Source organism: Podarcis gaigeae (assembly GCF_964106915.1).
Source record: "Podarcis gaigeae genome assembly, chromosome: 16".
In the NCBI taxonomy this organism is placed as follows: Eukaryota; Metazoa; Chordata; class Lepidosauria; order Squamata; family Lacertidae; genus Podarcis; species Podarcis gaigeae.
Window position 1 is genome coordinate 39,227,038 of NC_139693.1, and position 14,587 is coordinate 39,241,624.

Genomic DNA, 14,587 nt, shown 5'->3' on the forward strand with positions numbered 1-14,587 from the left:
GCGGGGTGCGCTCCCGCTGCTCGGTCCCAGCGCCTGCCAACCTAGCAGTTCGAAAGCACCTCCGGGTGCAAGTAGATAAATAGGGACCGCTTACCAGCGGGAAGGTAAACGGCGTTTCCGTGTGCAGCTCTGGCTCGCCAGATGCAGCTTTGTCACGCTGGCCACGTGACCCGGAAGTGTCTTCGGACAGCGCTGGCCCCTGGCCTCTTAAGTGAGATGGGCGCACAACCCCAGAGTCTGTCAAGACTGGCCCGTACGGGCAGGGGTACCTTTACCTTTACCTTTACTAACATCTGGATCTTACTCAGCTTTATGACCCCCTGAAAGGGGGGCGGGGCATGCGTCCTGCAACCAAACACTACTTCTGGCCCCGTTTCAAACAAGCAGCAGCAACAACAAAATGTTTAAAATCCAAAACGTAGGTAAAGAAGCCGCTCATTTACCTGCCCAAAGACGAAGCAGTAGAGAGTGATCCCCATAGCCCAAACATCTAAAGCCTTAGGAAGAAGGGACAGGGAGAGAGAGAAAGGCAGAGATTAAACACATGAGCCCTCCTAAAACTCTACACCTGTATTGCTTTTCTATTTTAAAATAACATGGTAAGCTTTTAAGATGAGCTGCTGCAGGGGCTGGGAACCTCAGGCCTGGCAGGGGGCAACAGAAATGTGATTCTCTGGGCATTGCTATCTGACCCGCCAGACTCTCCAAATTAGTAGCATTGGAACCAGAGTATCCAGAATAGTGGGGTGGGTATTTTAATCTATTTGTTAGAGGACCTCCCATACTGATGCCGAGTCTATGATTCCTCCAGGAGTACGACACTTGCTTTTTCCACTCACCCCCCCCCCCCAATTTTATTCATACGGCAATCTTGCAAGGGAGGTGAATGGACAAGACCATGACTGGATGGAGGTTTCAACGTGGGTCCCCCCCCCCCCCCCGTCCTAGTTTGACACTCTAACCCAGGAGTTGGGAACCTGTTGCCTTCCAGAGGTTGCTGAGATACAACTTCCACCATCCTTGAGGTTGGGGCTGACAGGAGTTGAAATCCAACATCATCCGGAAGATCATGGCTTCCCCACCCTTGCTCTAACCATTAGGCCATCTTTGCTGTGACTTTGAGTCATTTCAGGCAACTAATTTTTGATTGGTTCCTTCCAGATAGTACAGAACATGGTTGTCTAAATGAGCATACAAATACTGTACACACTCTTCTCTCAACATACCTTTCCAGAAAATATTTTTCTGGTCTCTGAGAGGGTCTCAGGTGCCATGAACGCTGGGGTCCCCACGGTGTTGGTTAACAGGGCATCTGTCCCTTTGAATTCGTTGCTCACGCCAAAATCGGCTATTTTGATGTGACCATCTTCCCCAACTAAAAGATTGGAAGGCTTAATATCCCGGTGGATTATCTTTTGGTAGTGCACTGTTGAGAAAGACCAGATGAGACATGAATTTGGCAGAGCATGAAGGCTCAAGGGGTGCAAAGAACCTGCTCCCTTTCTTCAGTTTTCAGGGGTTAATTTGCTCCCTCCCTCTTTCCTCCTCATCCCACTTTCTTTTTATGTCGTGTATTTTAGATTGTAAGCTTTCAGGCAGAATCTGTATCATTTAAACTGGGAGCATATTTGGCTGAAGAGTGAGGTAAAAATGCTCTAAATAATTAAAATAAATAGAACATTGAGGGAGATTTGAGGGCTTAAATGACTATATCCCTAGCCTAGGGAAAAAGAGCTACTGTAGCACAGTGACTAAGTCTGAGATAGTTATGCAGCACTAGGGTGCGACTCTGCACATGGTCAGAAGCACACTGTCGTTTCATTGTTCCTCCTGTTGCAGGGCACAACCCCTCAAGCTGAACATAAATTATCTGGGCTTTAGCTCTATTGATTGCAGCCACAAATTAATAGTATTATCATTTATTATTTATTAAATTTCTACACCAGCCTTCACCTGAAGATCACAGGGCAGTTTACAATATAAAAACACAAAAGACATACCATAATAACAAAGACCATAACATGGGTGCCCCCTCCCTCGCCCCCCAGTATTATTATTTATTAAATGTTCTGTGCCCTTCCCTTCTGCGCCATTTTGCTAAAACATCGCCAAGGGAACTCACAATATTCAATGCCTTTGATCAGGTCTTGGAAATAGAAGCGTGCCTGGTCTTCAGTCAGAGGTTTCAGATTTGGGACTTCCATCACAGGCCTGCAAAGGTGAAACACAATTTGGCCTAAAACGCAAGACTTTTGGCAGGTCTGGAGGCCCCAACCTGCAACCAGACAGAGAGTCTGTGGAGGATGAGCCAGACCCTCCACAGGGCAAGGGTCTTCGGGCAGCAGGTGGGGTCCCCTGGAAGCACTGCATAGGAACCCCTCAAAGTCTCTGCCTTATTAATCCACGGGGTCACTAGGCTTCTGCAGACTTGGCAGCTGAAATACCAGCCTGTGACCAGAGATGGCACTGAAGTGCAGCACACTGGGAGTCTCCCCCTCTAGCAAGATACTACGCTGGTGAGTCCCGAGTTCAAGATCCCTTCCCAGCTCCTGAGGGACCCAGAGCTCTTAAATCTGCAGAGCCTCAGGAGCTGGGGGTGGGGCTTCCGAGCATAACCTTTGGAGCAGGCATAGGCAAACTCGGCCCGCCAGATGTTTTGGGACTACAATTCCCATCATCCCTGACCACAGGTCCTGTTAGATAGGGATCATGGGTGTTGTAGTCCCAAAACATCTGGAGGGCCGAGTTTGCCTATGCCTGTTTTGGAGGAACAGACAAATTTACATGTATGAACCCAACCAATTTACATAACGAGTGAGGTTTTTTTTCTGAGGGGACGCAGGGGTACACATACCCCTAAACATTTTGTGGATCTTTGTAGTTTTGTCCATTTACCTGTACTGTATTTATTTTTCCTGATTTGAACTATAAAATGCTGGTTTTCTTAAGTCAAAATGAGAGTACCCCTAAACATTTTTTTAAAAAATAGAAAAAGCACTGTACATAACTAATGTTGTGCCTTCAGATGTTGTGGAACTCTACCTCTCCATGGTCAGAGATGATGGGAGCTGCAGGCCAGGACTTTGTTTTCTCAACACAGGATTCTGGTTACTTTGGCGCATAATTTAATACAATTACTTTTTTTATCCATGATTACCATAGCTGTCAACATTTCCCTTTTTTTAAGGGAAAATCCCTTATTCTGAATAGGATTCCTCGCAAGAAAAGGGAAAAGTTGACAGCTATGATGATTACTCTTGTAACAATCATATGAAAACCGCTTTAAGGTGTGCCTGAAAAGCAGTATACTGTGTATACATGCCTTAAATACATAATTTAAATCCATCTTAATTCTGCAGAGTGCACCCCAGCTACAGAGTTCTAGGATGAGAGAAAGGCTTTAGAGGCAGAGTGATTTGGGGAAGGAGAAGGAAATAAGGGAGGGGGGAGCTCTTGCAGATAGGAGGCAAGGAAAGTTAAAAAGGAGAGGATAAGGGCGGGGGGCTTCTGTGAGACAGAGGAAACACTGCAAGACTGCAAAGTCCTTGGAGCAGCAAACTGCCTCCCCCCCCCCCCCGCAGCGCTTCTCGCTTGCTCTGCAATACATCCTGTATCTCAATGAACTGCATAAATTAATAAACAATCAGAATCTTACCCTTTCTTCACAAGTTCAAACACTGAAACACAAAAGAGACCGGTTATTAGTTATGAGGAGAGAATACTACCAGGAGAGAACAATCCTGCCTTTTAAATCATTAACTCTCCAGGCAGCAAAATGGCAGCAGAATATCAAATTTTAAATACAGCATCAAAAAGAAAGACTTACATTCTGAGAGCTTATGAGGTCATGGCTGATCAGTGTCTGGAGAGGAGGCTAAATAAGGCTCAGGTCACACCTAGTACCAAATCAGGGTTTGGCGCTATCAGCAGTAGCCCTTTGCATGCATCCTGCTCTCCTCGCACAAACTTACTTAACGCAATACCTCCTGGCAGGTAGCAAAGCCAAAGTTTACCATTACATTGAAATGACTGTGTGTCCTTTGCAAACCAGGACCACAGGCCTGTTAAACTGTAGTTTGCAATTGTCCTGCAAACCCTGCTTGAAAATCAGGGTTTGATTCTGTTCTGCAGAGCAAGTGCAAACAATGGTTTGCCAGTTCAGATGCAATGATAAAACTATGGTTTACCATAAACCAGGCAGTAACTAATGAAGCAGTGTATATACAAGGGTTAGGATGTGGCATTATATATAAGCCATGGGTAGGGAAAATGTGGAGCTCCAGATGATGCTGGAGTGCAACTCCCTGACCATTGCCCATGCAGCAGAGGCTGATGGGAGTTGTAGTCCAGCATCATTTAGGGGGACACAGAGTCCCCATCCTTTATATTAATCAATCTTAGGTTGCCCCGAGTTTCTTGAAGGAATAACTGGATGTAAGTAATATACACATTTTTTGTTTCTGTACAAGTTGAAAATTATAAAGATGAGGAATTCACTTAAACTGGTGACCAAGTCGAACAATTGTAGTCAAAAGCATCTGGAGGGCACCAAGTTGGAGAAGACTGCCCTGGAAGGATGGTCCAAACAATCAGTTATGCTTTTTAAAAAATTTATTTTTATAAAGCCTTTGATTTTTTAAAAAACTAACTTGAAACAAACACCAGATGGAGCACAGAGGGAGAAAATACTGGACTGCTCTCCAAGATCTATTTTAGACTCTCTTCCATCTGGAAGTGGCCACTTGTGTAGGCAGCGCATCGAACATCTTTGAGTACTACAGGCACGGATGGGCAATTCTTAACATCAAGTCCCACTCAGTGCTTAGACAAAGAGGAGCGGGAAGGAAATGGAGGGTTGCAGCAAACAAGTGTGTATTTTACTCCCCACCCTCCCCCCAAGACTGCACATGCTTACAGCATAGGAGCACATTCACAGACACATGTATAGGGCTGTTGTTAGTCCATTAGAGAATCTTTAGTTTAGCTTTGAAAATGGAGCTGGCAAAAACTGGAATAATAGAATTGTCAAGTTGGAAGGAACCCAAAGAGCCATCGAGTGCAACCCTCTGCAATGCATTATTAGTGTGCAAAACCATTTAGTATCCTCCTGTGAGGTTGGCCACTGGTTTCTGTGTCTTGCATCAAAGCATAGGATTGTGGTTCTAAGCAGGCTTTTATTTTATTTGTCTTCTACCAAGAGGAACAGAGCGATCTACCCCTCCTCTGCTATCTCTCTGTATTTTTGTTTTTTTAAGATATGACATTTACTGTATTTGTCCAATCAACTGCGGGAAAAGTTAAAAAGCTAGCATTGTCCACCACATGGGATACTGTTGTGAACACCTAAGATGCACACCACAAGAATCACATATCACTTCTGGCCAAATGACACCTCGGTCCTTGCACAATCTTCAATCATTCCAAACATCTTCAAGATGGAAGGCGATCGATTTGAGATAAAGCAGCCATGGCTTATCTTTCCTCAACTTGACCTGCAGCGCTGATTATTTTATTGGACTGGGCTATACGCCAGTCATACCTCATGTTAAGTTTGCTTCATGATACGTTTTTTCAGGTTGCGTCCTGCAGCGACCCTGAAGTAACGTAAAGGGTTACTTCCAGGTTTCGCCACTCTTCGCTACTCATGCATGCGCAGAAGCGCAAAATGACATCACGCGCATGTGCAGAAGCGGCAAATCGCAACCCGCACGTGTGCAGATGCGCCGCTGTGGGTTGCGTTCTGCTCATGTTGCGAATGGGGCTCCAGAACGGATCCCGTTCGCAACCAGAGGTACCACTGTATTCTGTTTATCCAACCCTGCATTGTAACACCTGCCTGGCGTTCCCAGTGCTGCCGAGCCATTTCCATCTGAGCGGCCATAAAAGTAGGAAGGTTATTGGACCCTTAGAAAACACCTGCCTTTCTGCACCAAGGGGAAAGAAAATACAGCAGATGTATCTCATCTGGGATGAGAAATCTGGAGGCGATGTCAGATACAGCTTTAATTTTGATCCTGGCCATGGAGAAAGGGGCTTTCCTTCCTCTCCATCTAGCACAGAAACAAAGTGGAAATGGGGAGCTCCATCCTGCTTCCTCCGCCAGCTCTCTCATTGGGATTCCTGGTTGCCAATGGCAACCAGGTGAGTGGTTCAATACAAGGCTGCTCTAGACTTCACCAGCTATCTCAGGTACTTTTTTAGTGCTTTTGTGCCATTGAGGCTGCTTGCCTCTGCACTGTCCTGCACAGACTGGAAGTGAAGGAGCCTCTTTCGGAGGTGCATAGCAAAACGGATGGGAAGAGGAGTTGGTTACCCATGTACAGGTGGTCTTCACTGGGGTCATCTAGCACCTGTCAGAGAGGGAGGGAGAGAGAGAGAGAATGAATCAGGTGTAGAGCATGCATCTAGATTCCCGTAACTAGCTTACTTTAAAAACAGCAATGCAGTATACCCTGATAGATTAAGGTTATTGATGTGCCATAATTCTTTTTTTAAAAAATATATTTTTATTAAACAATCCAAGTTACCAATCCGAATGGTCAATTACATTATTTCCCCCCTTTTTATCCGCCCTCCCCTTCCCTTCCCCTCCCTCCCTCCCTCCCTCCCTCCCGAGACTTCCCTCACCTCCCGTCTCCGATTTGTTTGCACTTACTATTCTTTGCATGTTAAAAATTGTACATATCATTACCTTATCTGTCATATATTCTATTAATAAATTTGTGTATGTTTATTCAAAGCCTGCCAAGGAGTCCAAGTCGTTTTCTTGTTTTTTAAAATAATTTGTAAAAAGTTCCCAATCTTCTTTGAAGTCACGATTGTCCTTCTCACGTAATTTGTATGTCAATTTGGCCAGTTCTGCATAACTCATCAGTTTTTCTTGCCACTGTTCTTTCGTTGGGATTGATGTCCCATAATTCAAGGGGGGTGGGAGAGGTATTCTTGCCCTGAATTCCTGCTTCAATCTGATTAATCAAAATGGCTGGCACCTTCTGCTGGTGTCTAACTCTGCCTCCTCCCTTACGCCCAGGAACCGCACTGACATTTCTGATGCAATACCATTCTCACCTCCACTAACTTCACTACGTTTGGGTGGTCGAGTTTTTTCAAGATGGCGATTTCTTGGTAGACCTGCTCAATGGGTCCTTTGGGCTGGCAGAAGCCTTCCAGAGGGGGCTTGGCACCACGAGGAGGAGGACGGCCTGTGGAAGACAATAAGGAAGTGCATGGAGGGTTGGAGGGTGAGGAGGGCTGGCACTTGTGGGGTGCTGTTAAAAGGCTAGGGGCTGGATGTTTGTATATAGTTGATTTCTAGCCCACTGATTCCCAGGGCGGGTTACAAAAGATAAAAACCCAGGTCACAAATCTGTGTAAGCCAGAAGAGCAGTTAAGGAAGTCAAAATAGAACAACAGTCAGCACAATCTCCAGATCTATCTTTATAACCCAGTTACTTCATCCTTCTGCAAGTATGCTAATTCTATCAACATCCAACAAAAAACATAATGAAATAGCTGTGGTTTCAGTTGGCTCCAAAAGGCAAAGAAAATCGGTGCCAAAGAGGGCATTCCAGAAGAATGGCACCGCCATAGCAAAGGCCCCTCTCCCATGTCACAACATAATGTGTCCCTCCCATTTCTGAAATGCTGAGAAGAGCCTCCCTGAGGAGATATTAAGACGTGGGCAGGCTCTCTTTCAAATATTTCAGCCCCAAGTCATTCAGGGAGGCGTAGGGAACCTTTTGCCCCTCCAGATGTCGCTGAACAGCAACTCCCACCATCCCTAGCCATGTTTGTTGGGGCTGATGGGGGTTTCAGTCCATCAACATCTGGAGGGCCAAAGGATTAGCCAGGCTTGGTTTAGGGATTTTTAAGTCACCATGAGCAAAATGGGGCCCAGAAGCACAGCAGGGAACCATCGCAGATGAAGAAGAAGAAGAAGAGTTTGGATTTGATATCCCGCCTTTCACTCCCCTTCAGGAGTCTCAAAGCGGCTAACAACCTCCTTTCCCTTCCTCCCCCACAACAATCCTCCCGAATCATGCTTCTGGTGGCCCCATCCTGCACTATTGCAGCTTCTGCACTGTCTTCAAGGGCAGCACCATGTACAGCACATTATAATCAGTGTTGTTGGCTTTTGGGGGGTACTCAGGGGTACTCAGTACAGGCACCTTCCCCTCCCCGCAAATGTTAAAAGTGTGGCACTTACTGTAACAAGTTCGTGGTGAGGACTAGGGCTGGGCGATATCTGGTAAGGTTTTCAACATTGTGATATATCATTGGGACGTGGGTGGCGCTGTGGGTAAAACCTCAGCGCCTAGGACTTGCCGATCGCATGGTCGGCGGTTCAAATCCCCGCGGCGGGATGAGCTCCCGTCGTTCGGTCCCAGCTCCTGCCCACCTAGCAGTTCGAAAGCACCCCTAAGTGCAAGTAGATAAATAGGTACCGCTTTATAGCGGGAAGGTAAACGGAGTTTCCGTGTGCTGTGCTGGTGCTGGCTCACCAGAACAGCTTCGTCACGCTGGCCACGTGACCCGGAAGTGTCTGCGGACAGCGCTGGCTCCCGGCCTCTAGAGTGAGATGAGCGCACAACCCTAGAGTCTGTCAAGACTGGCCCGTACGGGCAGGGGTACCTTTACCTTTACCTAAACATTGTGATATACATATATATCACAACATCTGAAATCAGGGGCTGTGTAGAGGCACTGGCTGCCTTCACGCTTTTTCCCATACTGTGATTTTTGCACAACACACATTATGATTCACAATATATTGCCAGGTCAAAAATTATGAAACGAATATCACGATATGGACTTGAAATCAGTTTTGAGCTATATATTGTCAGGTGTAAAACTATGAAACCAATATCGTGATATGCAAGTCAAACTGGTTTTCGACAATATATCAACATATCACCCAGCCCTAGAGAGTTTCAGCATCTTAAAAAACAACAACAACCACTAACTATAATCATCTCATTCAGAGATTATCGGGGCAGATGGGGCTTGTCAAGCTGGGAAGAGAGCCCATCTAGGAGAAGGAATACTCCTAAACCTCTGCTGCCTTGCAGGATATCTTTGGGAGAAGAAAAGGCTCAGGGGTAAACTCTCCACAAATCCAGAGTGTGGGTGTCTAAAGCGGTTGGATGGTGCCTTGTCTGTCTCCTTCTGGCAACTCCTGCAGCCAAGCTGGTGCCAAATATATTGCTCTGCTTTCCTTTGGACCACACCTCCATGCACACCGCCCAGGCTGACACCCCTAGGAGGTCACTTCAGTGCTGCTAACTCAGTGCTTTGACTTCACCCCCAAAGGCGCACTCCACTGTTGCTCAAGACAAGACGCTAACAAAAGGGAGGCTATGGGGAGCTGCTGTGTACATTGGCCCATCTAGCTTTGAACTGTCTGCACTGACTGACATCAGCTCTCCAGGTTTTCAAGTGTCTCAGCCCTGCCTGGAGATGGAACCTGGGATGATCTGCATGGAAAGGGGGTGATCTACAACTGTACGTCTAGCATAAATACTTGGGAGACGGATCCACCCTTCTCTCTCCCCGCTTCACTCATTCACTGTGCTGCCCTTCCCTATCCCAAAGCCTTAGGAAAGGCCAATGCAAGTATTTGGACAGCACATTCTTTTAGTCCTCACTTACGTGGGAATCCCGCTTGCCTCATCAGCTTCTTCTTGGAAAGCACTTTCATTGCCTGCAAAAGAAATCAACACAGGCACACACAATAAGATGACACAGGAAAGGGTCGGCGTGTCACCATTAAAAAGCATTTTGTATTTTTAAACATGGTTTTAGTAAGTTGGCAACCTGAATAAGCAGAAGTGCTAGGGCCAACTTGTCTACTGTACCTGGAAACTTAATAGATTAATATTTCTTAGAGACATTTATGTTTATGAAATATTCACATACAATGCTTTTAAAACATGTACCAAACCTTCTTATTCTATTCTACCCTCTTAAAGATTAAGTAAAGTTGCATTTTTAATCCAGCGAGATTGAAAAATTTGAGCTTTGAAGAGCAGTAACAAGTAACAAGAGAGCAACAGGAACTGAAGAGTTCCTTAAGGACTCCCACTGCTGTCAACTGCCACCGCCCGGCTCAGAGACTGTTACTCACATAGTAGGTGTTGTCATTTTCATTGTATGCCAGCTTCACAACCCCGTAGGAGCCCTACGGAAATGCAAAACAACCGAATCAAAACACACACAAATTGCCTTCCTGCATTGCAAGGGGTTGGACTAGATGAGCCTTGGAACCCTCCCACCTCTCCAGTTCTATGATTCTGCAGACAAGGCAATCACACCAAGCAAAACACAAGGACTAAAGCTATTACACCAAGGGTATTTTGCATTATGTCATGCCACCCACTTCCCAGGAGTGATTTTGTGACTGTCACCCACAGCACTCTCTCAAAATCTGAAATGTGCTCCCTGGTCCCAGAAGGTTGGTGGCCTCTGAACCAGAGGGCCGAATCTGGATGTTGCTTTATTAGCTTGCCTTTCATAACCTTCATTCTCACACAAATGTGTTGGGCTGGTACAAATTCCAGGTTCAGCCCAAATACTCACACAACAAATCTGCGGAGATAGAAACAACATAATCACCTTTCCAATTTCATCTTTCAACGTATATTGATTTAGCTGCACACAGTCCTAAAAGAAAAGAGGAAGTCAGAAACAAAATGAGCCAAGCACATGTTGAAAATACAAAAGGATGGCATTTACTTCTGATCCATTTCTCTCTTGGGAATGGGAGAAGCCGACGGTTATTAGAAATGGGACCTGCAACAAAATGTTACAGTGTGAAGTAAAGCTGTTCAGGATTCCCTCACTCTCTTCCCACTGCTCTGTTTTCCATTCTGTGCTAAGAACAGTCAGCTGGCATCCTGAGTCAAACTCCTGAGTCAATTTTAAAGTGTCTATCAAGCACTAAACAGTTTGGGACCGGTATATGTTGAGGGACCACAGTCGATATCACCACAATCTACAAAATGGGTCCTTCTGACTCTGCCACAACTGACAGAGGCTCATCTGGCAGAGGTCTGGTGGAGGGAAGGCCTTCTCTGTTGTGGTGCCTACCATGTGGAAATTTCTTGCTGTTGAAATCAGGCAGGCACCAGGTGTGGGAGCATCCATCATCTATTGGAGACGGAACTGTGCACCCAACCATTCCTTAACTGTTCTCACTCTTAGGGGATACCTGAAGGACCATCTCCAACCCCGTTGTTCATCCCGAACACTGAGGTCCTGCTCCGAGGGCCTTCTGGCAGTTCCCTCACTGCGAGAAGTGAAGTTGCAGGGAACCAGGCAGAGGGCCCTCTGGGCAGATGCCTGGTGGAACACCCTCTCATCAGATGTCAAGGAGATAAGTAACTATACAGCCTTTAGACGACAACGGAAGGCAGTCCTGTATAGGAAAGTTTTAAAATGTTTAATGTTCTGTTATGTTTTTATATATGTTGGAAGCTGCCGATATATAACAATATATATATATACAGTGGAACCTTGGTTGTCGAACGTGATTTGTTCCAGAAGACTGTTCGACTTCCAAAACATTCGACAACCGAGGCGCAATTGCCAGTTGGCAAAATTGCCATTAGAAATGGAGAAATGCGCCTCAGAAGCCATTAGACTTCTGAGGCACATTAAAAAACAGAAGCATTCACTTCTGGGTTGTTGGTGTTCGAAAGCCAAAACGTTCGACTTCCAAAGCATTCGACAACTGAGGTTCCACAGTATATTATATATATAATAATTCCCCACCACCACCCTGGGAATTGTAGTTTCCCTACCTTACCAGTGCTACATTTCCCAGAACCCTAAACAAATTATATTTCCCAGGACTTTGGAAGTTTTTACTGCTACTTACTCCTTTTTTTTTTAACTGAGTACTGTTGACTACTGTTGTGTTTTTATGATGTGAATGACTTTGGCATGTTTCAGGACCTCAGGATTCAGTAGGAAATTGCTGCAGAGGAGAAAAATATTTGCTAAGCCTCTAGTACAGCTGATTGCTTATTAATCTGCTTCGATTACCTCCCTCAAGCAACCTCTTCTCATTCTGCATAAACACATGCCTATGTGCTCATCTAGCCATCTCACGGAAAGGCAGCGCCTCTCAGCATCCTCCTGGATGCTACCCGGACCAGCCAGTCCCTTGTCAGCCTTTGGCTGGTGGAGAGCCTTGCCAAGACTTGGTGTAAGGTGGGGTGGCCCAACATGCTGCCCCCCAGGGGTTCAGAACTTCAGCTCCCATCAGCCTCAGCTGGCATGGCCAATTCCCAGATCTCTCTGCGGCAAATCCCACAAAATGTTATCGCATTAAATCCACAGAAGCAGAGAAGAGGTAAAAATACACTCAGTGGCTTAAGCTGTACTATTTGGGTAATAAAACACCATTTGCCATTACTGTAGTTTATTGCCACTTGAAAATCTCCTTCGGTTCCTAGCAATAATATTTGAGTTTTATTACCAGAGAGGGGGTGAAGAGGTGGCAATCTCTCTGGCCGCAAAGGAAGTCCCAAGGCTGACGAAAGACAGATAATGAGGAAACTGAGCCACACGCTGAGGCAGTCAGAATTAAACAAGTTGTAAAGAGTCTTCCCTGCCAGCGTTATAAGCATCGACCCTCCAAACGAAAAGCCACCAGCTTTTATTATGTTTTAAGTTTATGGCCTGCCATTCGCTCAAGGCAGATCTTGGACACCAGGCAAAGAGGATGTATGCATACAAGGACTTCATCACCACCAGCCATCCTTCTGTTTTTCATGGACACAATTCACCTCTGTTCAAAATGTGGAATAAACAAAGATGATGTGGGATAACCAGCCTTATAGAACCACCATGCTTAAGTCTAATTAATGCATGTAGGGGTTAAGACCAGAGAGTAAGCTGACCTGCCAGGCTTAGCTTACCTTGGGAAGAACTAGGTAATCAAGCTCCTTGGGAGAAAGGCAATGGCAAAGCTAGACAGCATCTTAAAAAGCAGAGACATCACCTTGCCAACAAAGGTCTGTATAGTTAAAGCCATGGTTTTCCCAGTAGTGATGTATGGAAGTGGGAGCTGGACCATAAAGAAGGCTGATCGCCGAAGAATTGATGCTTTTGAATTATGGTGCTGGAGGAGACTCTTGAGAGTCCCATGGACTGCAAGAAGATCAAACGCATCCATTCTTAAGGAATTCAGCCCTGGAAGGACAGATCGTGAAGCTGAGGCTCCAATACTTTGGCCACCTCATGAGAAGAGAAGACTCCCTGGAAAAGACCCTGATATTGGGAAAGATGGAGTGCAGAAGGAGAAGGGGACGACAGAGGACGAGATGGTGGGACAGTGTTCTTGAAGCCACAAACATGAGTCTGACCAAACTGTGGGAGGCAGTGGAAGACAGGAGTGCCTGGCGTGCTCTGGTCCATGAGGTCACAAAGAGTCGGACACGACTAAACAACTAAACAACAACAGGTAATCAAGCTTATTGTCTCCCTGCCAGTCTACCTGAGCTCAGTGTGTGAAGAGGCTAAGCTCTCACAAGCCACTATACCAATAATTGAAGAACTTTCACCACTCTGTAACTAAGCCAAATTTTTTTTTGCCTGTGCTACTTTTTCTGAACTCTGTATGGAAAAGCACATCAATATGACTTCAGGAGAATTTGTAAGTAAACCATCTTTAACTTAGCAAACCTGGTATTTTTCCATGATAAGGGAAGAGGGAAGTTTTGGAATTCACAAGGGCATATTTTAAAGGTCAAACAGCCTTTATTTCCATCCTTTACTTTGTTGCACCAAAGAGTGCTTACTCCAAACAAGGATCTTGGCATCCAGGAATTCTTCCTTTACTGTACTTATTATTTTTTCCTTGAACTAAGATGAAAGACTTGGGTCAGGCTCTCCCAAATGGCCCTGCTCCAGATGTTTTGGACTATAACTTCCATCAGCCCCAGCCAGCTGATGGAAGTTGTGGTGCAAAACACCTGGAGGGCAACAGTTTGGAAAGGCTGATGTAGACCCAGGCCCTCCTGACCCCTCCCCCTCCGTTCTCCCTTGCCTGCTCAACTAAACTTTTCATGCGCTGCATAAAACATGCAGAGATTCCACGCTGGGAGCTGAGCTGTATTAGCATAAGTGCATCTTCTTTCTGTAATACATAACTGAGAAGGACTGGGCTGGAGGCATCGGTGCTGCCACCCACCTCTGCTTTTAATCAACCGCTGTTCTCACCATATATAGCTTTGCAAAGAGCATCTGATTTTCTTCCTCATTTATCTTCTCCCCACCCACAGCCATTGCCAGCCTCGCACATCCCTTCTGCAACAATAACAGCAGCGAACACAAAACCCAGGGATAATTCATTTGCACGGTGGTTCAGGCAGGTGGGGCCGGTTCTCTGGATCACAGCAGGAAAGGGCAGAATTTGGGGGCTCAAGTCCACCAGGGCCCCCCACTGAAAAGACCTCAGAAGCTGGAAAAAACCTTCAACTAATCTACAGAAACACATAAAGGTTTTGTCCTCCCTTTCACTTTAGGCCAGTTTTATTAGACCACAACTCCCATAATCCCTGGATCACTGGCTGTGCTGGCTGGC

The 14,587-nt window shown here is 45.8% G+C and overlaps 1 protein-coding gene across 26 annotated transcripts in view; it reads right to left on the reverse strand.

The window, feature by feature from the left end:
• Positions 1–14,587, reverse strand: part of CAMKK2 (calcium/calmodulin dependent protein kinase kinase 2) — a 57,134-nt gene that overhangs the window by 18,618 nt on the left and 23,929 nt on the right. For all 26 annotated transcript variants that reach the window (XR_014559044.1, XR_014559045.1, XR_014559046.1 and 23 more), the window contains 9 exons: positions 10,612–10,659; positions 10,124–10,177; positions 9,649–9,700; positions 7,069–7,202; positions 6,314–6,350; positions 3,656–3,677; positions 2,123–2,211; positions 1,227–1,426; positions 444–497 (listed from right to left, as the gene is read on the reverse strand). Coding sequence is in view for 20 of the 26 variants with exons in the window: in XM_083717294.1 (XP_083573420.1) it covers positions 444–497; positions 1,227–1,426; positions 2,123–2,211; positions 3,656–3,677; positions 6,314–6,350; positions 7,069–7,202; positions 9,649–9,700; positions 10,124–10,177; positions 10,612–10,659 (690 nt within the window). In the remaining 6 variants the exon portion in view is untranslated. The remainder of the gene's footprint in view (positions 1–443; positions 498–1,226; positions 1,427–2,122; positions 2,212–3,655; positions 3,678–6,313; positions 6,351–7,068; positions 7,203–9,648; positions 9,701–10,123; positions 10,178–10,611; positions 10,660–14,587) is intronic.